Genomic DNA, 23043 nt, shown 5'->3' on the forward strand with positions numbered 1-23043 from the left:
CCCCCCCCCCCCCCCCCCCCATTGTTGGAGTTCCATCTTTTAATATAATAAATAATAAAAATAAATACAAATATACATTAAATAATTAATACATATAGAAGATGTACTAAATTGAGAGTTTTTTTGGGGGTATTACATAAATTTAACATTCAAGTTAGCTATATGGAGTGTTCAAATTCCGCTAAACTTCGAACTCAATCAACAACTACAAATCACGCTTGAATTTTTTTTTTAAAAAAAGAAGAATAGAAACTTAGAAATTTCGTAGTTTTAAAATGTGAAGAACCCCCTCTATTTATAGCCAACAACGAGTAGTATGAACATGTGGTTATTCTGTCTTATCAGAAAAGTCACAACCCTTCAGAAATATCACAACTCATCGAAAAAGTCACAATTCGATCATTAGGAAAGTCACAACCATCCAAAAAAGTTACAATCCTTCAATGTGAAAAGTTGTCTTCTTTTAATGTAATATAATAATTAAAATAAATAAATATAATATAAAATATAAAAGATATACTTAATTGGATGCTTTAAGAAGAAGAAGAACATAAAATTCATGGTTTAAAAATGTGAGGAAATCCACAATTTATAGCCAACAAAGGGTAGTATAAAAATGTGTTTATTAGAAAAGTTACAAACCATTGGAAATGTCACAACTCATTGAAAATATCACAACTCTTTGGAAAAGTCACAACCGTTCAATATGAAATGTTGTGTGTTTTAATATAATACAATATAAATAATTATAATATAAAATATATATTAAAAAAACTTATTTGGGTGTTTTAAGAAGAAAAATAGAAAATTTGTAGTTTAAAAATGTGAGGAAATCCCTCAATTTATAGTCAACAAAGGATAATATGAACATGTGATTATTGTGTCTTATATATCATAAAAGTCACAACCCTTTAGAAAGATCACAACTCAGTTGGAAAAGTCACAACCTTTCAATGTGAAAAAGGTGTATGTTTTTAATATAATATAAATAAATACAACATAATATAAAATATAAAAAACACACTAAATTGAGTGTTTTAAGTTGGGAACATTATAGTAATTTAACATCCAAGTTTAGAAGTTTATGTAGTACTAGTTCTTAAACACGTGTGTTCTATTAACAAAAGTATCAACTAAAATCTGTATTTTATGGGCTAAATAATACTTATTAAACTAGCAAAAGATCAAGACTCCATTAACAACTCAACAATATTCATGCTCGAAAAGACGAAAATCGACATGTACACTCATAGAATAATTGATTCACTAGGTAATTGTTCTTAAGTTCTAGTGATAGTGATAGTCAATTCATCCATTTATTTTCAATAATAGGCATTTTCGTTAGTTTCATGGATAAATGACATTTTCGGAGCCTAAAGGGCAAAAAAAATTGACAAAATTCTAAAAGGGCACATCAATTTTTTTTAACCAAAGGGACAAAATCACTAGTGGGATAGCGATTTTGTTTTAACACCATTACTCTGTTAAACAATCAAAATCGCTGACCTACCAGCGATTTTGTCCAAAAATAATTTCCATTTTTTAAAAGAACATCGTTGCCCGTGCAGCGTTTTTGGGGTTTTTTAAAAAAATAATAATAAAATCGCTGCTATGGCAGCATTTTTATATAAAAAAATATTTTTAAAATTAAAATTATATTGAAAATCGCTCCACAGGTAGTGATTTTAGTACAAAATTTTATTTATTTTTAAAATCGCTGCCTAGGCAGCGATTTTAGTGATTTTTTTTAAAATCGCTGCTTATCAGTAACATGTGAATGTTTGAACAATTAAAAAAAGAAAATTAAAAGGGAATTTCGCTGCTTGTTAGTGATTTAAAAACAAAGAAAATTTAATACGATTCAAACAAAAAAAAAAAATTCTTTCACCAAAATCTGGCAGCCATTTTTTTTTAAAAAAATAATCACTAAAATCGCTGCCAAGGAAGCGATTTAAAAAAAAAAACATTTTTTACTAAAACCGCTACCTGTGGAGCAATTTTTAATTGTTGAGATAATGTGTTTCATTATTCAATATCTTACTAATGTTTTTGTGGAGATAAAATGCATGCCACAATAATATTGTATTGGGACTTTTATAGAAAAGCTGGTGACATTTTTCACGTGGCTTAATTTATAGACTTGCATTTTCATGAACAACCTACATATGTAGCTGGATTGATCCAAATTAAACAGAAATGTGAAATAATTGAGTTCATATTAAATCATGCATGTGGATCTTAAAGACAAAAGAAAATTGGACGGTTCAACAGTAGGTCCATCCATCCCACTATTTCTATGATAGTCCGTTATATATTTTTCATGAACAACCTACATATATAGCTGGATTGATCCAAATTAAACAGAAATGTGAAATAATTGAGTTCATATTAAATCATGCAAGTGGATCTTAAAGATAAAAGAAAATTGGACGGTTCAATAGTAGGTCCATCCATCTCACTGTTTCTATGATAGTCCGTTATATATTTTTCATTTCCAAATACAAAAATAAATTCAACTCTTTCCAACATCTCTATTTTCAGTGTTAACTTTGGAATATAATGATAAATTTACTTGAAGAAAAGTAAATGTTTTAAATCTGAATTACACAAGGCAAGTACAAGTTTTGTTGGTCTAATTAAATAGCTAGACTTACATAAAGACAGAATTAAAAGTGAAAACTACATGCATATATGTACCTTTAGTTAATTATCCTTTCTTGTTTAAGTCTTTAAATTAAAATAGGTTTTATGTTATGGATTAGTCAAGGAGTTCTCATGACATAAAATAAGATTCTAGATTCAAAAAATTATGATTTAATTTATATTAAATTCGTCATTGTACTCTTTTTTTTTTTCGGAAGACAAAATATTTATAAGAATAATCTCATAAGTATCTAATTCTTGTCGGTGTCATCACTGGATGTTATGAGTGCATTAAAACATAAGAGTTAGGCTAGATTTTATGTGTGCATTAACCCATGATGGTATAATCTATCAATTTCATCTAAGTTTCATGATCAAATTCTTAAATCTTTTAAACATAAGAAAGTAATTATAAAATGGGAAAATTGTATAAAATAGCAAACTATTAATTAAAATTAAATGATATAACCATAACTTTATTTAATTTTGATCTGTAACAAACACTTGTCATTCGCCTCTCTCCCCAAAAATCTTGCTCGCCACTCTCCCTCGCCTCTCTCATGTTTATTCAAGCACACATGTATAAATTGCGTTTGTGTTTGTATAAAACGAGAGAAAATTGTATATACACATATATTTAATTCGTCTTATACACTTATAATTATACAAATACAGATGTTCCCCTATCAGTTCTCTTTTGTCTTTCTCTCTTTCTCGCTTTATACAAACGTAAATTATACAAATTACAATGTATAATTTGTGTTGTATAAAGCGAGAGAGATTTGATATACAAATGTTTTATTTCGATTCAATTGTATACAAATTCAAATTTTATACAGATACACAAACACAATCATTGATACATATACGTAGTAGTTACATAATAATACCATAATCATAAGTCATAACAATATATTATATTGTTATGACTTATGATTATGGTATTATTATTTTTCTTATGAAATATTAATTATCTAAATCATAATTAGAATATTATTTTAATCTATTAAATCTTAGCCATTGATTTTTATCTATGCCATGTGTCTCACATCCAAGCAAGAATTTGAGGAAAATGGAGGAAGGGAAATGGAGAGGAGCCGGATCCAAATATGTACATTATGGGCTAAATGTGAGTATCAACTAGCAGAAGCTTATTTTTAAACTTAGAACTGATCTTCAAAAATTAGCAATTTAATTATAATAATTAGGTCAATTAGAGATCTTATAACGCCTAATTAGTAAACAAATGCAACAAGATTAGACAACAAATCTTCGTGATTCCATTAACAACTCAACATACATGTTCAAAAATCGACTAGAAAAAACTTATTTATGCCATGTAGAACAGAATAGTAGAAGAAAAGTATAATCAGAAAACGTTCTACTAGTTTATCCTAGATACTACACTAGACTATTCTAGAACAATCTATGATATTCTAAAAAAAATCATTTTTAACTTTTTACATGTTATCCGTTAAAAGTTTGACTCATTGATGTCATTTCTGTTTGAGCTATGAACTTAAATGCACACATAATATAAGTATCATAAAATTTTATGCATGTGATTATTTTAAACATTCTATATTGGCAATTTTTAGTAATAGTTTGGTTAGTTAGAGAATATCTAATAATGTCACATGTAAATACTAAACTTAATGCACATCATAATATTACAGAAAGACATTACATAAAACATACATGATGCGGAATGCCATAAGAGCGGATGCGTTAGTCGAAAATTAGTTTAATTTCTACCTCCTTGCCCTAACTAGCCTTTACAACCCACATGAGAGGTGATTTTGGTCGAGATCTATTCTTTATTAAATATTAGTAAATAGATTTTACATAAATTGGGCGACAACTTAACATTATTTGTAGAAAGTTAAAACTAAAGAGTTGTCAAAAATAGAATAAGACATTCATTTTGAAACAAACTAATTAAAAAGGACAGTACGACTAACAAGTTGAAATAAAGGGAGTAATACTTAGGTGATGTGCAGATTAATTTGTATATATATGCATCTTAACTTTTACAAGGTATTCATTCAATACCTCTAAGACAGATTTAACTTCAAATCTGAGATTTAGACAAAAGCATAAGAAAAATGGAAGTGATCAAGATCAACATACATGTACCAAAGTATGAAAGAATGGCTGAACTACAAGCCTTTGATAAGACGAAAGCCGGTGTTAAGGGACTAGTCGATGCAGGTATAATCAAAGTACCAAGAATGTTTGTACAACCATCAAAGATTGAAGTTTCAAGAAGTCACAACAACAACAAGTTCATCAAGTTTCCAATAATTGATCTTGATGGCATCAAGGAAGATCCGATCAAACGAAAGAACATAGTCCAGGAAGTTGGCCATGCATCCGAGAGTTGGGGTTTCTTTAAAGTGATCAATCATGGGATTCCTAGTCATGTTATGGATGCAATGAAAGACGGTGTTACCAGGTTCTTTGAGCAAGATACTGAGGTGAAGAAGCAGTGGTATACGCGAGACTTGACAAAAGAGTTCACATTTAACAGCAATTTTGATCTGTTTACAGCACCAGTAACCAACTGGAGGGACACTTTTCGTGCCACTATAGCTCCTATACCTCCAAAGCCCGAACACCTCCCTTCTGTCTGCAGGTATTATGGTCAAACAAACAATATCGTTATAGAGAGGTTTAAATATTGTATTGTATTTTAATTTGATTATTGTGCATTTGTGATAGGGATATTCTCCTCGAGTACACGAACCAAGTGATGACATTAGGTGACACTCTATTTGAACTAGTGTCCGAGGCTATTGGCCTCGAACCAAACCACCTCAAGGATATGGGTTGTGGAGAGGGGCTTCTTGCTATAGGCCAATATTATCCAGCATGTCCACAACCTGAACTTACTCTAGGCACCAGTAAGCATGCTGACAACGACTTCCTCACCGTGCTTCTCCAAGACAACATAGGCGGTCTCCAAGTCCTACATCAGAACCATTGGGTAGATGGTTCCCCCTACTCCCGGAGCACTCGTGGTCAATATAGGAGATCTTCTACAGGCAAGTAGTGTTACATTTATCATACCTGTTTCAGAAACATAATTATCTTATAGCTTATGATATTTTTGACTCGATCATTTTCAGCTTATAACGAATGACAAGTTCAAAAGTGTTGATCATAGAGTACTGGCAAATAAAGTTGGTCCAAGGATATCGTTGGCATGCTTCTTCATNAATCTTCGTGATTTAACAACTCAACAAACATGTTTGAAAATCGACGAGAAAAAACTTATTTATGTCATGTAGATCAAAATAGTAGAAGAAAAGTATAATTAAAAAACTTTTTGTTAGTTTATCCCAGATACTACAAGTCTACACTAGACTATTGTAGAAACTTTACTAGAGCAATCTATGATATTCTAAAAAAAATCAACATTAACTTTTTCACATGTTATTCGTTAAAAGTTTGACTCATCTATGTCATTTTTGTTTGAGATATGAACATAAATGCACACATAATATAAATATCATAAAATTTTATGTATGTGAATATTTTAAACATTCTATATTGGCCTAAACTTAATTAAATAAAAAACAAGCTGTCCAGGTATTTGCATAATTGCATTGAAGCTTCTTGATAGGACAAAACTACAGACTGAAATCATTATTATTTCATTCATATCACATGGAATATTATCAATTAGCAGAAGCATTATTTTTAATTAATTTAGGTGATCTGCAAATTAATTTGTATATATGTGTATCTTTAACTTTACAAGGTAGATTTAACTTAAAATCTGAGATTTAGACAAAAGCATAAGAAAAATGGGAGTGATGAAGATCAACACAAATGAAGCAGAGTATGAAGGAATGGCTGAACTACAAGCCTTTGATAAGACGAAAGCCGGTGTTAATTAAGTGACTAGTCGATGCAGGTATAGCAAGTAGTGTTACATTTAGCATATACCTGTTTCAGAAACATAATTATCTTATAACTTATGATATTTTTGACTCGATCATTTTCAGCTTATAACGAATGACAAGTTCAAAAGTGTTGATCATAGAGTACTGGCAAATAAAGTTGGTCCAAGGATATCGTTGGCATGCTTCTTCATGACGAATTGTGTGACAACACATAGGCTGTATGGACCTATAAAGGAGCTGATATCGGAACAGAATCCTCCAAAGTACAGGGAAACAACGATTAAGGAGTTCACAACTTATTTCAATAACAAAGGGCTGGATGGCACTTCCACTCTGTTGCATTTTAGACTTTAGACTAGATAGTTCAAGGCTTATTGGTGCAAATATAATAGGTAAGGTGTGTGTTGACATAGTTGTGGATATGATAGATATTTTACTGCCATCATAGCAGCTTATTGGTGCAAATAAATAGTCATGTTCTGGAGGAAATGAAAGACGGGGTTATCAGGTTCTTTGAGCAAGATACTGAGGTAAAGAAACAGTGGTATACGCGAGACTTCATCAAAGTGTTTCAATATAACAGCAATTTTGATCTGTTTGGAGCACCAGTAACCAATTGGAGGGACACTTTTACTGCCATCATAGCTCCTACACCTCCAAATCCTGAAATATTACCTTCTGTATGCAGGTATTAGTTGCATACCTCTCAATAATAGTCATCCTATATAACAACATTTCACTAGAACGGCCAAGTTATTTTAACCAATTTTTTATGTAATGTTATTTTATGTTATACTCCCTCCATCCCAATTTATATTACACCGTTTGTCTTGGCACAAAGTTTATGAAATAAAAGAATTTTGAAGTTTGTGGTCTAAAACACTCCTTGACCATTTGTGCAGTTATAAATCATTTCATTAAAAGGGTAAAATAGAAATTTTTTGTTTTTCAATTATAAAAAGGTGACATTCTTTTGGGACGGACTAAAAAGGAAAGTGTGTCACATGCATTAGGACAGAGGAAGTATGTTCTCTATAACAACATTTAGCTACAGCAACAAATTTTATTTTAGACAAACGACGTTGTTATAGAGAGGTTTGATGACTGTATTATGATTTTATTTGCTTATTAGTTATTCTGCATCTGTCATAGGGATATTCTCCTTGAGTACACAAACCAAGTGATGGAATTAGGTGACACTCTATTCGAACTACTGTCCGAGGCTATTGGCCTAGAACCAAACCACCTCAAGGATATGGATTGTACCAAGTGCCTGTTTGCGTTAGGTCATTATTATCCAGCATGTCCACAACCTGAACTTACTCTAGGCACCAGTAAGCATGCTGATAACGACTTCCTCACCGTGCTTCTCCAAGACAAGATAGGCGGTCTCCAAGTCCTACATCAGAACCATTGGGTAGATGTTCCCCCTACTCCCGGAGCTCTCGTAATCAATATAGGAGATATTCTACAGGCAAGTAGTTTTACATTTAGCATACCTGTATCAGAAAACATACTTGTCTTATAGCTTATGATATTTTTGACTCGATCATTTTCAGCTTATAACGAATGACAAGTTCAAAAGTGTTGATCATAGAGTACTGGCAAATAAAGTTGGTCCAAGAATATCGTTGGCATGCTTCTTCATGACGAATTGTGTGACAACACATAGGCTGTATGGACCTATAAAGGAGCTGATATCGGAATAGAATCCTCCGAAGTACAGGGAAACAATGATTAAGGAGTTCACAACTTATTTCAATAACAAAGGGCTGGATGGCACTTCAGCTCTGTTGCAGTTTAGACTTTAGACTAAATTGTTCAGCAATTATCATCGCGAATGTAACAGGTAAGGTATGTGTTGGAAGAGTTATGGAAATGAGAGATATTGAATCAAATAAGGTTGTTTGTACAACTATTTATGTCAAATTATGTATGTTTATTATGTTACCATCAATAAATTCTACAAGTAATTTTCATGATTATGCTTAGAAGCACTTGAATTATTTGATTGAATTAGAGAAACTCAATAAGATGTACAATTCATACAAGTTGATAACAGTATGAAGAAAGGAGCAGAATCACCCAAAACTACTTATAATAGTAAGAAACAAATTAAACTAAGACAAAAAAAAATTATTCACATATGAAATACGACAAACAAATCCTAACTAGACATAATTAAATAAAAACCAAAAATAACAAATCCTAAATAACTAGATTACTGGCTTAGGCTAAATACTTGAACAAATTTGGGTTTTCTTGGTCTCTTTCCAAGTAATCTCTAGTGATGAGATCTTCCATTTGTTTTTTGATTGCTTTTAAGTCAGGCTTAAACATTGAGCTCAAATGCTCAACACACTCCGCTACTAGTTGTTGATGAGGAAGAACTTTCCGACTCTTCATAATACGCACAATACAAGCATCAATTGCATAACGTCTATCTTTGCCTACATCCTCGACCACCTTTTTCCTTTCATCCACAGGAGGTAATGGGACCCTAATCCGTCTCATCCTGTCAGTGAACTTGGAGTTGAATTCAAAATGATCAGATGACGAAACAGTTGTATTACTAGGCTCCTTAATCAGAATTTTATACTTGGCACATGAAAGGGATTGAAGCAATCTGATCATGTCATCATCAGCCAAATTTAACTGACTTTTGATTTCTGAGTAACTCAATCTATCTGACGAATTAAACAATAACAGAACAGCAGCCTGATACGTTCCCAGAATCAATTCAATTGTTTTTGAATCAAACTTCCCATTGACGTTACACGTACCCAATGAATAAATCCATGTCAATTTCCTGTGTTTCGTTTTTGTCTGATAGAATTCGTTGAAGACTTGTACACACTTAGCCATCTCCACAGGGAGACTCAAATCACAAGATTTATAACTAGGCCAGAACCCACTTGTAAGAATTGTGACAGTTATATCAATTCCAGGACTCGTACTCGGGTTGTTGCTGAGATATTCTTGAAACTTGTTCTGATTTTCCTTAGCCAAAGTCAAGTCTGTCAGCATTCCCACCATCTTTGATGTAAAATGTCCACCACACTGTTGCTTTAGCTTTGTTAAGATAAGCCTTTCGTGGTCATCATTCGCACTTTTATCAAAGAGCAATCGACGAGAAAGTTTCTTCTTGCAGAACTCCACGAAAAGGTCTTTGTCATTAATGTATGCGAGAAGCTTTACCACCTTTTCCAACCTCTCCTCAATAGCATCATCACTGAGTTTTTCACTTCCGCCTTTCTTAAGAATATTATCACAATAAGAAGCAAGGAGCTCTGCACTTGAACAACCAGATACAATCTTGTTACAAAACACCTCAAATGCCTCCTTGAGAGCCTTATGAAACAGAGAGTTATTAGCAAAACAGTTTGTAACATAAGCCATATACTTGTCGTAAAGCTCAATCAACTTTCTAACAAAGAATGGAGTTTCAGACTTGCTATTTGTCGTATCTTCAGCCTGTTGCACCAAAACCATGCCTTCAGCAACGACGTGCTGCTTAAACATATTTGAAACAGGTTCCAATACCTTGTCGATTCTGTGGAATAGTCTATACATTCGAGATAAATCCTCTACCTTATCATCTCTAAGCAATACTCGACATCCAGAATGCTCCTTCTCAAGTAACTCATTCGTATATACAACCAACAATTCATTTTGCACTTTCTCTAAAAGTTTCGTCTCACTAACAACATGGAGATAATGAGACACACTATCTTTCTCTTTCTTCAAGCACGCCTCTGCCTTCAACATATAATCTGGACACGAATCTTCCACAATCCAACTTGAAGCTTTTCGAGAATAATAAGCTGCAGTATGTTTAAGTATTGCATCTTCAAAGTCATTCTCATAATACTCCATATTCCCCATTCCAATTCCAACGAATATATCAAACACATTCTTCNAACATATAATGTGGACACGAATCTTCCACAATCCAACTTGAAGCTTTTCGATAATAATAAGCTGCAGTATGTTTAAGTATTGCATCTTCAAAGTCATTCTCATAATACTCCATATTCCCCATTCCAATTCCAACGAATATATCAAACACATTCTTCAATAAACCTCTGTCAATCTGCTCACCCTCGCGTTCTTGTTCAATCAACACAATAGCTGCATCTCTAGCTTTACCCTTCAACTTCTCATAAACCAGATCACGAAAGAACATCAGACCAACTTCGTCAAGTCCAGGTAGAGACCATCGGGCAATAAAATATCGTTCCAGATAACAGAAGAAGCGTGAGAGCCATCTAATCATAATTTTGTGATTCTCCCATCTTTTGACAATCTCCCTCAATATGAACTCATCGTGCTTCTCTCGTAAAGAGGGCAGAACTGTATAATTGATATAGTCTACAATTGTTTGCCTGTACTTATCATACAAGTGTTGTGAGTAATCATTCCGCCGCTTATTCTGTGTGCACATGTTATATATAGTTGTATAGAGCATCATATACTCTTGAGGGCTGAAAGAAAGCTCTTCTCCTTCTAAAATTTTCTTCAATTTAGTGATTCCCATCTGAATAAAATCCCATCCTTCCTCAAACTCAATAATCTTCACCTCACTCGTCGCCATCTTAGAACCACGTATTTTACGTCCACCGGAGAAAAGAATCGATCACCGGAGAGCTGAATCACGATCGCCGGAGTTTTATTTATAAACTCAAAAGTTGTTGAATCAGACTTCAACTTCTCTCTATTCTATTTATTGAAAACATTCAGCAATACCACTACTTATAATAGTAAGAAACCAAATTAAATTACGATTAGGAAATCTATTCTTTAATGAACTAGGACAAGCAAATTCTAAATAGACATAATTAAATAAATACCAAAAATAACAAATTTTAAACAAATTAGGATTCCTATTCCAACTGCATCTAGAACCGTAAACTTGATGATATTTTTTCATCTCTATAAATATTAATGGACAAAGTTACGTGTTATATTTGATGTTTTTCATCTATCAAAACATGTTGATAGAGTTACATGCTATTGATGTTAGTATAAGATACCACATTAGTCATTAAATCTCGAATATCTAGTGGAATTAGTTGAAATGTATACAAACTTAGGCATCATAGTTATCGAGAGAATCACAAATAGAAAAAGAACACAAATTTCTCCTCTTTTTTTTTATTATTATTTAAAAGGTGATGAATTAAGAAAATACCAAAGGTGAGTAAAATAGATATTAATTAAGATAAGACTAAGAACTGAGTTTACTAAAAAATAAGTATTTCTTCCTACAAGAAGAAAAATATTAAATATCCTATAAGTAGCTTGCTCCTTAATATCGCTGGGATATCTTATTGTTTGCTACTCAAGAAGCTGAAATTAATTTAGTTTCAAAAAATAAAAAATAGATAAATAAAAAAAATCCACTAGTTAATTAGTATAGTAATTCAAGACAACCATATATTTACTCTTAACATTTTATTTCATTTGTCCACCTTTCTTCTTTCTTATACTCTATATTTAGTATACGAGATAAGATGAGATATTTTAAAATTAAATTTTGAACTAAGGATATAAATTTATCTTGTCAGTTCTTAAAAGCTTGAAATTTTAAAAATCGATTTTGGGAATCTATGACCCCAAAACTCAAATAATGAACTCGATCCTTCAACACGTAATTACAACCTCAAACAAACGTCAGCATACTTTGAAATTGGACCTCCAAAGTCCGAACAACAACTCAAACAAGAACAATGGAAGAATTATATTTGATTTTATTTTTGTGATAGGGATGAACAAGGAAGAACAACATTATTGAGAGGAAGGTATTTTTGCCATGTTGGACTGCCTGGCAGTGGCGGAGTCAGGATTTTCATTAACGGAGTTCAAAATCTAAAAAAATAGACACATGAAGTAGCCGAAGGGGGTTCGACATATACTATATGTACCAAAAAAGTTATTTTAACCATATATAAATAATATAATTTTTCCGTCGAAGGGGTTCGGATGAACCCCCAAACCGTAAGGTGGCTCCGCCACTACTGCCTGGGTGGACTGCCATGTCAATTATAATGACAAAAATAACGTTTTAAGGGTATTTGTAGTCTAAAACATAAATGGCAACGATAGTTTTGATCCCAAACATAATTAAAAGATATATATGAGCTATTTCGAATAGTTCGAAGATAATTTTGACCCTTTTCTCGGTTAAAGATGAAGACATACAATATCAACCTGTAATGGCTATTTCGAAAGATTGTAGATATTTGCTAGAAGTGAACAAACACATTTCAAAATTATTTCTTTATAAGTTAGAAATTACATTGCCTAAATAGTGCCTATATAAATGTGTTACAATAAATTAGTTGTTCACTTGGAATAAGAAGACAATATTCAAAAGGTATATATTAAATACAAGACTATATTTTATAGAGGTGAAAACACCTTTTAATCATAGGCTTAATCAACACGATCATAAATATACAAGTTCAAAAATTCAAATGCAGTACAATTATTATCATAGGCTTAATTATGAGATATTTCATCTTATTTCGTCAATTTGGGATTATTTTATGAAAATACTATCTAATTACATAAATATTCTTATAATACTGATCTATTATAAAGTTTGAAATAATTACACATTGTCTCACTAATTAATAATTTCGTGTTAAATTTCAAAATAAGATAAATACACAATTTCTTCAGATTTCAAGACATGTATCAAAGATACTAGATATATTTATCTTTGGTACCATACACATAATGAAATACAAAAGATTTCAAGTCAGATACATGTATCAAATAGACTATATACATCTATCTTTGATACCAAATACATTTTGATGCGAGCAAGAGAGTTAGTGTATCCTAGATACACGTGAATCACACTTGATTATAGTGTATCTGAAATAAATTACACCTAATTTGACCCGCATATATCAGAGATACATATATCTGAGTGCGCCAAATACATGTATCTAGTGAAGTAAATGTGGTACACAAGGTGATTTCAAAAACCAAAGTAAAGATACATAATTAAACTCTAAACCAATGTGTTTGCTCTTATTTTATTCCATACTAAAGACGGAATAAAATAATCTAAAAACTATAATTCTTGAATAATTTAGCCCTTCCGTATATCAAACAATCCCACTATAAACTCATGCCTAGGGGTGCGCATCGGTCGGTTCGGTTCGGTTTAGGTGTTATTTGTTCGGTTTATCGGTTCTCGGTTTGTAAATACTTCAAACCGATAACCAAACCAATAACGTATTTCTTATCGGTTTTTGGTTAATCGGTTTATGGTACTTAACGGTTCGGTTTTCGGTTTAACCAATAAGAAAATACTCATATATATTATATACACAATAAGAAAATTTTNAAATCAGAAAGTATGTGATGTATGAATATTGATGAAAGAGAAAAATTTGATGATGTACACATGGGAAAAGATCACAAATGTGTCTGCCATAATTAATTAGGCATCAATAATTACTTTCCTATTTAATATTTATTTATTATATTATATATATATATAAAATTATTTATTTGTACATAATTAACTTTGCTATTTATAGTCTAATTATATCCATATAACATGAAAAAAATAAAACATAGTTATTTTTCTTGAATATATATGAATGTTTTTCATATTCTGAAGTTTTTCCTATTATTTCATACTAAAGACGGAATAAAATAATCTAAAAAACTATAATTCCAGAATAATTTAGCCCTTCCGTATATCAAACGATCCCACTATAAACTCATGCCCCACAAAAGCCCATTAAGAGCTTGAAAATTTGAAAAATTAGCCACCAATATGAAATTCAGACAATCATAATTCATCTTGACCGTCCGATCAAATCCCCTGCAAACCAACGGCCAGATCAATCTCCACACGCGCCTCTCTCAAATTTCAAAATTCTTTCTTCTTCCTCCCGCTTCCATTTTCAGATCTTTCCAAAACCCAAACGGCTACACTCTTTCTCTCTCTACCAGTCACTGAAAACTCACAAAAAAACACACACACAAACACCTAAATCACACAGTAGCTCGCACAAATATCATTACAAACAGAGAAGAATAAGTTCGGTTCGTCATTTTTCTCTTAAACGCTCAGAAACACCTAAACACACAGTGGCTCAGTCAAGTACACCTAATAGAAGCATAGGTTCACCCTGTGTTCAACGATTGAAGATGTCGAATAAGGAGAAAGGTGTAAATGTTCAGGTTTTACTTCGTTGCAGGTAACCTGTGAAAAAAATTAAAAAATTGTGATTTTGTGATTAGGGTTTTTTAATTTACGGTGTTTGGAAATAGGGTCTTCGATTTTCTTGATGTTTTGATGTGTTTTGGGTTGATTTTCAGGCCGTTTAGTAATGATGAGTTGCGGAGTAATGCTCCGCAAGTGGTGACTTGCAATGAGTTTCAGAGAGAGGTTGCTGTTTCACAGAACATTGCTGGAAAACACATAGATAGGATTTTTACTTTTGATAAGGTAATGTTTCGATTGTTTGATTATTATAATGTTTTTGTTGAGTTGGTTAAGTACATGGACTAGAACTGGATTTTTTAGAAATTGAACATTAGTGTGGTTGCTGATGTGACTAAGTATTTTAGTTTAGTTTGGAGCTAATATCTTGCTGCAGAAAAGGAAAACAAGTTTAGTTTTTGCTTCATTAAGGCATTTCATAAAAAAGAGAGGATAATTTGTTTTTTCATAGTTGGGTATGGAAATTAATTTGATATTGTTATGAAATGTGATGTCATTCACAGTGCTAAAATGTGTAAATGTGATACTTTTATGTAATTCAGAAAGTGTTACTTAGATATTGTTATGCTTGCTCTATTGTTGAAGTACAGGTTTTTGGCCCCTCTGCACAACAAAGGGACCTCTATGATCAAGCAATTATCCCCATTGTCAATGAAGTTTTAGAGGGATTTAATTGTACAATTTTTGCTTATGGGCAAACTGGTACCGGGAAAACTTACACTATGGAAGGTGAATGCAAGAGGTCCAAGGTACTGAATAGCAGGCTTTGAGCTTCTGTTCACTTCAAAAGCTTGCTTAAGTACATTTTTTCTTATTTTTGATTGTATGACATTGCAGAGTGGGCCTAACGGAGAGCTTCCACTAGGAGCAGGTGTTATACCTAGAGCCGTCAAACAAATTTTTGATACATTAGAGAGTCAAAATGCAGAATACAGTGTGAAAGTTACATTCTTAGAGTTGTATAATGAAGAAATCACTGACTTGTTAGCCCCTGAGGATTTGTCTAAAGTCGCTTTAGAAGACAGACAGAAGAAACAATTGCCACTCATGGAAGATGGGAAAGGTGGAGTTCTAGTTAGAGGGCTTGAAGAAGAAATTGTGACAAGTGCCAATGAGATATTCACCTTAATTGAAAGGGGTTCATCAAAACGCCGGACTGCAGAAACCTTGCTCAATAAGCAATCAAGGTATACTTTTTTTGCTTATATTGATAGTCATTATATTATCATTTGTGTAGAAGATGACAGAAGTAATAGTTTTGTTTCAGTCGGTCACATTCTCTTTTTTCCATCACAATACACATCAAGGAAGCAACCCCTGAAGGCGAAGAACTAATAAAATGTGGCAAGTTGAATTTAGTTGATTTGGCTGGTTCAGAGAATATTTCTCGCTCTGGGGCTAGGGAGGTAACACATTTACTCGTCCATCTATCAACTCATTAGAAATTGATTTCTTGATCTCATTTAATCAAACATATACAATTGATTTATTTTTCTTCTTTCTGTAAGGAACGTCACTCTTAGTTTTTTAGTCTTTTTGTTGTCTCATTTAGAGGTAGTTGTACTTTTCATACCTCACGTTCTATCTTTCTGTTGTATTGCTTATAGTGAAATAGGAAATAATTCTGTTCTTTTAAATATTTCACAATTTTAATTCCTAGGGTCGTGCAAGGGAAGCTGGAGAAATAAACAAAAGTCTACTCACACTTGGACGAGTGATTAATGCCCTTGTTGAGCATCTTGGGCATATTCCTTACAGGTATCTACGGTTTTTGGTGGTTCTTTATCCATTTTTGGATCTGTATACTTATTATGCCATTTTTTATGATGCTAATCCAGGGATAGCAAACTTACACGTTTGCTGCGTGATTCATTGGGAGGAAGAACCAAAACATGTATCATTGCCACAGTGTCACCTGCTGTGCACTGTCTTGAGGAGACTCTGAGCACACTAGACTATGCGCACAGAGCAAAAAACATAAGGAATAAGCCTGAGGTAAATTTGGAAAAAAGCAAAATGATTTCCACGGCAGAATCACCTTATGCTGCTCTCTCACTCTTTCAATATAGAAAATCTTTGTCTAATGTTCACTTCACTTTGTATTCAAATAACAAAAGCTTTCCATCTTCTGTGTGTATGCAATCTATAATCTTTGCCATAGCATTCTATGATCTTTGTAGTGTTTTATACTGCGACATGTGAGCATCCCTCGTATTGCTGTCTGGAGCAAGTACTGAAGCTTGTATAAGTTTTGAAGTACCATACACCAGCGGTGGTTAGATTATATTCCTTTTGGAGTGGAGTGGCATTGAGTTTGGTTAATCAAGTTATTTGGTATGCTGCTCTACCAACAACAAAATGTTCCAGATTTACTGCTATAACTACAAGAAGATTATTGTTAAGGTTGTTTGTCAGGAAGTGTTTATACCTGCCAGAAAGAGCTAAGAGCAATTGGGGAATATGAATAACTTAGCTGACATTTTTAAAAGCAAATTTGTTACTGGCAGTGAATCTAGTCACTTTGGCTTCTTAGTTGAATTCTATTTGTTAGACTTAATTTATCGACATTTGTTGTGTGTGCAATACTTGATACACTCTGTTTTCCAGATAACTTCATAAGATTAAAATAAATTGAACTGTAATAATTGCTTTAGTTCTTCTTTGCTTCAATATCTTATTCCTTTTGATGTTAATCTGTAGGTGAATCAAAAAATGATGAAATCAACCCTCATCAAGGATTTGTATGGAGAAATTGAGCGGCTTAAAGGAGGTCATTGCTTTATAATTAGACTGAAATATTTTAAAGGCTTCTTTCCACAAGTTCAGAGCAACATTTTACTGATTCCCCTTTGATTCAACTGCTTTCTTCCAGAGGTGTATGCTGCTCGTGAGAAGAATGGTGTTTATATACCAAAAGAACGATATTATCAGGAGGAGAGCGAGAGAAAAGTAGGTCCTTTTGCATTGTCCTTTTCTCTATTCCCTTTGACTTTTCAAGGAATGAGTAGTAAAATATTTAGTTTGTCTAGTATATCGTCAAATCTTATCTTGATGAGATTCGAAGGGTTCATCTGCTTATATAGCTCTGTTCCCTTTATTTTTATATTTTACTTTACAAATTTATTCGGAAACAATCTCTCTACCTCCAAGTGGTAGGAGTAATGTCTATGTACTCTCCTCCCTAGACACCACCTGGGATTTAACTGGATATATTGTTGTTGGTTTATTAGGATTTTTTCAGTTTGTTTATTGCAAGAGTTTTCTGATATAGAATCTTTTACCGTTTCTGTTTCTAGGCAATGGCAGATCAAATTGAACAAATGGGAGTAAGCATAGAAAACCAACAGAAGGTCTGTACTTGACTGAAACCCTCGTTGTTGAATAGTTCTTTTATATTCCACTTCTTATGTGATAAGTAACTTTTGTTTTGGTCTGTGATAAATCAGCAACTCGAGGAGTTACAAAGTAGACATGATTGTCAGGTTCAACAGTGCTCAGATTTGACTTGTAAACTTGATGCAACACAGGTGATTAGCAGCCTTTTATTCCTTCGTCGTGTTTTGCAACCTTTTAGGAAGTTCTTATGGTTGAGGGTTCTTGCAGAAACAATTGAACCAAACAAGCAAATTGCTGGCCTACACTGAGGAACAGTTGAGACAAAATCTATACACTCTCAAGGAGCGGGATTTTATCATCTCTGAACAAAAAAAAGCTGGTATAGCTATCTGACCATTCATGTTGAAGTGTGCTTTCCCATTCAGTATTAACTTTGAAAGCTGATATTTTCAGAAAATGCCCTGGCTCACCAAGCATGTGTTTTACGGGCTGACTTAGAGAAATCAATTCAAGAGAATGCTTCCTTGTTTCAAAAAATTGGTAAGTAATTTAAACGCTTCTGCTGCATGATTTGTCAGGATTATTCACTTCATCCTATCTGTTTTATTTTTTCCAGCTAGAGAGGATAAACTAAGCACTGATAATCGGTCAGTGGTAGACAACTTTCAAACTGAGCTTGCAAAGCAACTTGGTAGTCTTTCCAGCACTGTGGCAACATCAGTGTCTCGACAAAATGAACACCTCCACCATGTCGAGAAAATCTGTCATAATTTTCTTGAATTTCATGAGAAGGTGATTACTGGATTCCAGTGGCTCTTCTCCTATTTCATCTTCTGCTTTCCCCTTCTATTTGTTTGGCTTGTTCTGCTAGTGATTTCTGTGCTTTTCTTTGGTTCTCTCTAGTTGTTTGAAACCTTCAATGTCATAACTTTTCTTGTAGGCTGCCTTAGACTTGACGAGTAAAATTAATTCTTCAAAGGCCTTGTACGTATCTCACTTTGAGGCTATGCAAAATGTAGTGAAGCTGCATAAAGCCACTTCTAATGCTGCTCTGGAGGAAATTTCGACTTTGGCTTCTTCTAATTCAATTTCCACCAAAGAAGTATGGCATGAAAGTTTTGCTTTCAGCTTCTGATGTATTTGGATTTCTGTCAGTGTAAAATAATGGATGTATTTGTGGTTTGAATACCTTTTTCTTTATTCCTCTCCTTGTTGCAGTTTTTAGATGCAGAGTCTGTTGAAGCAAATTTAATTTTTGATGAACTTCAGAGCACTCTGTCAACCCACCAAGGTGAAATGGCACATTTTGCTAGAGAGCTTCGTCAGGTTTCCTTATGAACTTTACTTGTAAAATTTGATTGATAATCAACACTTGTTACATCCAGAGATTTGGTTGTTAAAGTTCATTTGAGGATATAGTTCTGCATTGTTCATTCTTTTCATGTTCATCATTGTTTTTTTCCAATTATGTAGAGATTTAATGACAGTACAGAGCATTTGACAAATATCTCTGAGATCATACAAGGATTTTTTGACAAACTTTTAGAAGAATCAAAACGACTTGAAAGACATTCAACAACAGCTGATGAGATTCAAACGAAGTCTATTGCTGAATTTGAGAAGGCATATGAGGTATGCCTTTAAGACCTGATACAATAATGTTGTTGTTCCTCTAATTTTGATGTCTGTGTTTGTCTACTTTAGGAGCAATCAAGATCAGATGCAGAAAAGCTTATTGCTGAGGTGACTTCCTTGGTCTCCAATCACATGCGTCGCCAAAAAGAACTGGTTTGTTTTTATACTCTAAGATCTCCAATCTTATGTAATATACATATGATCTTTCTTCTGTTCCTGTTCTCAAAGTCTACCTGACAGGTTGGTGCAAGGCTTGGTGATCTTAGAGAAACTGTTTCTGGGAATAAGACATTCTTGGATGGGCATGTATCCTCTATGGAAGGTATTACAACAGATGCAAAAAGAAAATGGCAGGACTTTTATACGCAAGCAGAAGGTGAGACCAAAGAAAATGCTGATTTCTCAGCTGCTAAACATTGCCGAATGGAGTTACTCATGCAGAAGTGGTAAGTATCTGAATTTGCACCTTATATATGTGATTTTTTAAAATTCTGCTAAGTTTCAGTAGTTGTTATTTGGTTAGCTCAACTCTGATCTGAATTTGTTGGCCTTTTTCAATGAATAGTAGTTTCTCCTTTACTCTATGTCATTTTAAATATTTTTGCTTCTACTTTTTCCGTAAGCAATTGTGTGTGGCTTTTCTATCCAGTGTAAGCACAACTGAAACAACTGTGAAACGGTGGCAAAGTACTCATGAATTGGCAAAAGACATGGGTAATCAACATGTTTCAACAATGCATTCAGTTGTCAGGTAAACTTTCAATGTTACTTGGTATTTTATTCTGCCTGAAGAGAGCAGATAAGTAACACATTGGTTACTTCTAATAAATGAAAGATGTATATTGCCTTATGTTTTGTAAATGTATAAGAATTCAACTCCTTAGTCTGAAAAGTAAATTATCTAAAGCCATACTAAACATGTTAGTTCGTTTATTTATGACAAGAAAACCGCCTTCCTTTGCAAACAGATAAATAGAAATAAACAACAGGTGTAATATTCCTACCACCATCTAATTAAATTGTTGATAGGGATTGGGGAGGTTTCCAATTTTTTGTTCAATTTTCAGTTCCTTTTTTTGCCTATTAACACTGTTAGTTAAAGAAACTATTTTGGGAAATGTTTGTCTTTTGTCTTTTCATCTTTTGTTCATTTGTGCCTATTCACTCAATATCTGCTTCCTTTGTTCCAGAACCAGTGGTAGTGTTTGCAACATAATTTGTCATTGTATTGGTTGATAATATTTCCAAGTGTTCAAATGAACTTATAATACTCTTGTTTCCTATTTACTGAGACAACTTCATTGGAGCTGGGAATTGAGAGTGTTTTTATGGATGCTATGTATTATTTTGTACTGGTGAAAGAGAACCATCAAGTAGTTGAAATTTGTTGGGACTTGGGAGAATATAAGACAATTGCCTATATCTAGAAGTGCTTAGGGAATTTGTGAGTGGTTAAACTTGCATTGTCAGCAATAATGGATCTCGGAAGGTTTATAACAAACAACAGGACATGAGCCTGCAGAAATATAATATATATTGACTATGTTGGGTATTTGAAAAACAAATATGAGCTTATTACTTTTTTTTGAAGAGAAACTTGAGCACTGCATCCAACATCACTATGACATCCCTTTTTTTTTTCCCCTGTTACAGGAATATATGCGCTAGCAATGAGCAACATGTAATTGAATTTGATTCCACAAGGGAAGCTGCTGAAGAAGCTGTGAAAAGGAATAGTGAAGATATCATTAAATCTATTGACGGTAAAGTTTTTAAAAATTTGTCTAGTATGTTCTGATTTTGGGTTGCCGCTTTTGAGGTTTTTTTTTTAACAGAACAAAAGGTAGGCATGCACTTCAATACTGAAGAAACTCTTCTATAGATAGGCAATAAGTTAGACATTTTGGAAGTAAATTGTGCTCATACAAGCAAAAATTCTAACATGGTAAACTGATGTAGTACATTTCATAGTAGATTATCTAGTTTCGTCTGTCATGATTAGTTCATATTTTGGTTCGGGTGCTGCTGCCAATATGTTGTTTCAGTTTTTGAAGTAGTAATTTTTCCATAAAAGTAGCTTATACAATGGTGTTTTTTTATGGTTGGCCTGATTTGGTGATGACTATTGGGTGCTGTTTTGTAATGTTTCCTCTGGTTTCATTCTTATCCAGGCTTATCAGGGGAAGAGAGAGGATCTATATCTGGCATTTTGGATACTGCCAGTGCACACTCGGAGACCCTTGATGAACTTAAGAAAGATCATTGCACACAGTCTACCTCCATTGAACAGAAGGCCCTTGAAACATTTCAGCAGAAGTTTATGGTATGTTGATCAAGAATCTTACTACACTTAAAATGTTCAGGATCTACCCTGGACTTAATTAGCTTCTCAGAATTTCACTTTGTTACGACTTTTTTGCTGTTGGCTAGAAGATGAGACAATGCTGTCATATTCCATTTCCCACATAACTAGTGCTGTCAAATCCCTACATACCTAATAGCTGTTTGGTTGACGTTATTAGATAATAGAAACACTAAGCTATGGGGGAATTCATGTGTTGTTATATGGAGATAAAGTATATAAAGAGAAAAATGCCCTTAAAAGTAGATGAGCCCTACATACCATTCCTTGCTACATTATTTTTCACTTTATAATAATCCATTGGTAGCTCTTGGCATTTTCTAGTTTAGAAAAGACGTTGTACTGTGTACTTGTGCTGATTATTACTTTTCTGACTGATGTTCAGGATTATGAGCCAACTGGAACAACACCAATTAGGTCTGAGCCAGATGTACCAAGCAAGGGAACAATTGAGTCGTTGCGAGCCATGCCAATGGAGACTCTACTAGAGGAGTTTCGAGAGAACAATTCATTCGAGTCCTTCCAAGTAAAGGAACTAAAGCCATCACTTATACCACGATCTCCTCTCTCACTAATTAACAATTAGCAGATTGGTTTCATCATTCCCTCCTGCATATGATCACTTAATCTGTATTGGTATTTTCCTTGTATACTGAGTGAAACTGCAAACTGCAGTATATATTGTAGTTTGATTAATTCAGTCTTGAAATATAAATCCCACCTTGGGATTTAGAAAAATGGCTGTAAATGAGTAACCCTTGGTGTTATTCCTTGAAGAGTTGATAATTCAATCGCCAAACCAACCAAATCAAACCACAAATTTTTTTATTTTTTATTTTTTCCAGTTTGATTTGGTTTGACTTGTACACCCCTAAGTTGTAAGTCCTGGCGAAAGCAACTAGTACTGC

At 33.3% G+C, this 23043-nt stretch overlaps 3 protein-coding genes, 1 long non-coding RNA gene and 1 pseudogene across 4 annotated transcripts in view; 3 read left to right on the top strand and 2 right to left on the bottom strand.

Moving 5' to 3' along the window:
* Nucleotides 1-6960, bottom strand: part of LOC125871412 (uncharacterized) — a 12463-nt gene extending 5503 nt beyond the window's left edge. Inside the window, exon 1 of the long non-coding RNA XR_007447009.1 lies at nucleotides 6778-6960. This is a non-coding gene — a long non-coding RNA (uncharacterized LOC125871412). The remainder of the gene's footprint in view (nucleotides 1-6777) is intronic.
* Nucleotides 4749-6919, top strand: LOC125871411 (1-aminocyclopropane-1-carboxylate oxidase homolog 1-like; annotated as a pseudogene).
* A 12-nt stretch (nucleotides 6961-6972) lies between the features above and the next one.
* LOC125870059 (1-aminocyclopropane-1-carboxylate oxidase homolog 1-like) lies at nucleotides 6973-8260 on the top strand. Its single transcript, XM_049550425.1, has 4 exons — nucleotides 6973-6989; nucleotides 7024-7239; nucleotides 7704-8052; nucleotides 8111-8260. The coding sequence occupies exons 1-4, from the start codon at nucleotides 6973-6975 to the stop codon at nucleotides 8258-8260; spliced, it is 732 nt and encodes a 243-aa protein (XP_049406382.1).
* A 445-nt stretch (nucleotides 8261-8705) lies between these two features.
* On the bottom strand, nucleotides 8706-11145 carry LOC125871410 (cullin-1-like). The gene is made up of 2 exons (XM_049551990.1): nucleotides 10542-11145; nucleotides 8706-10384 (listed from the first exon to the last, which is right to left on the bottom strand). Exons 1-2 carry the CDS (start codon nucleotides 11143-11145, stop codon nucleotides 8781-8783), a joined length of 2208 nt encoding a protein of 735 aa, XP_049407947.1. The 3' UTR covers nucleotides 8706-8780.
* Nucleotides 11146-14487: 3342 nt separating this feature from the next.
* LOC125871395 (kinesin-like protein KIN-5C) lies at nucleotides 14488-22943 on the top strand. Its single transcript, XM_049551975.1, has 23 exons — nucleotides 14488-14776; nucleotides 14898-15027; nucleotides 15393-15551; nucleotides 15640-15989; nucleotides 16070-16208; nucleotides 16463-16560; nucleotides 16641-16797; nucleotides 17503-17572; nucleotides 17675-17751; nucleotides 18099-18152; nucleotides 18249-18329; nucleotides 18406-18517; nucleotides 18592-18678; nucleotides 18755-18930; nucleotides 19079-19240; nucleotides 19357-19464; nucleotides 19612-19770; nucleotides 19843-19926; nucleotides 20014-20219; nucleotides 20423-20524; nucleotides 21427-21536; nucleotides 21945-22096; nucleotides 22521-22943. Exons 1-23 carry the CDS (start codon nucleotides 14727-14729, stop codon nucleotides 22719-22721), a joined length of 3024 nt encoding a protein of 1007 aa, XP_049407932.1. The 5' UTR covers nucleotides 14488-14726; the 3' UTR covers nucleotides 22722-22943.
* The last annotated feature ends 100 nt before the right edge of the window (nucleotides 22944-23043 follow it).

Source organism: Solanum stenotomum, chromosome 7, assembly GCF_019186545.1.
Source record: "Solanum stenotomum isolate F172 chromosome 7, ASM1918654v1, whole genome shotgun sequence".
NCBI classification, from domain to species: domain Eukaryota; kingdom Viridiplantae; phylum Streptophyta; class Magnoliopsida; order Solanales; family Solanaceae; genus Solanum; species Solanum stenotomum.

Excerpts from the sequence above, each read along its gene's own strand:
- LOC125871410 (XM_049551990.1), bottom strand. The coding sequence starts at position 11,145 with ATGGCGACGAGTGAGGTGAAGATTATTGAGTTTGAGGAAGGATGGGAT. Across the intron at positions 10,385-10,541 it reads TGAAGATGCAATACTTAAAC|ATACTGCAGCTTATTATTCT; the intron begins ATACTGCAGCTT and ends CAATACTTAAAC.
- LOC125871395 (XM_049551975.1), top strand. The coding sequence starts at position 14,727 with ATGTCGAATAAGGAGAAAGGTGTAAATGTTCAGGTTTTACTTCGTTGC. Across the intron at positions 16,561-16,640 it reads CTTGGGCATATTCCTTACAG|GGATAGCAAACTTACACGTT; the intron begins GTATCTACGGTT and ends ATGCTAATCCAG. Across the intron at positions 19,465-19,611 it reads TTGCTAGAGAGCTTCGTCAG|AGATTTAATGACAGTACAGA; the intron begins GTTTCCTTATGA and ends CCAATTATGTAG.
- LOC125870059 (XM_049550425.1), top strand. Across the intron at positions 7,240-7,703 it reads ATATTACCTTCTGTATGCAG|GGATATTCTCCTTGAGTACA; the intron begins GTATTAGTTGCA and ends CATCTGTCATAG. Across the intron at positions 8,053-8,110 it reads GTTTTACATTTAGCATACCT|CTTATAACGAATGACAAGTT; the intron begins GTATCAGAAAAC and ends GATCATTTTCAG.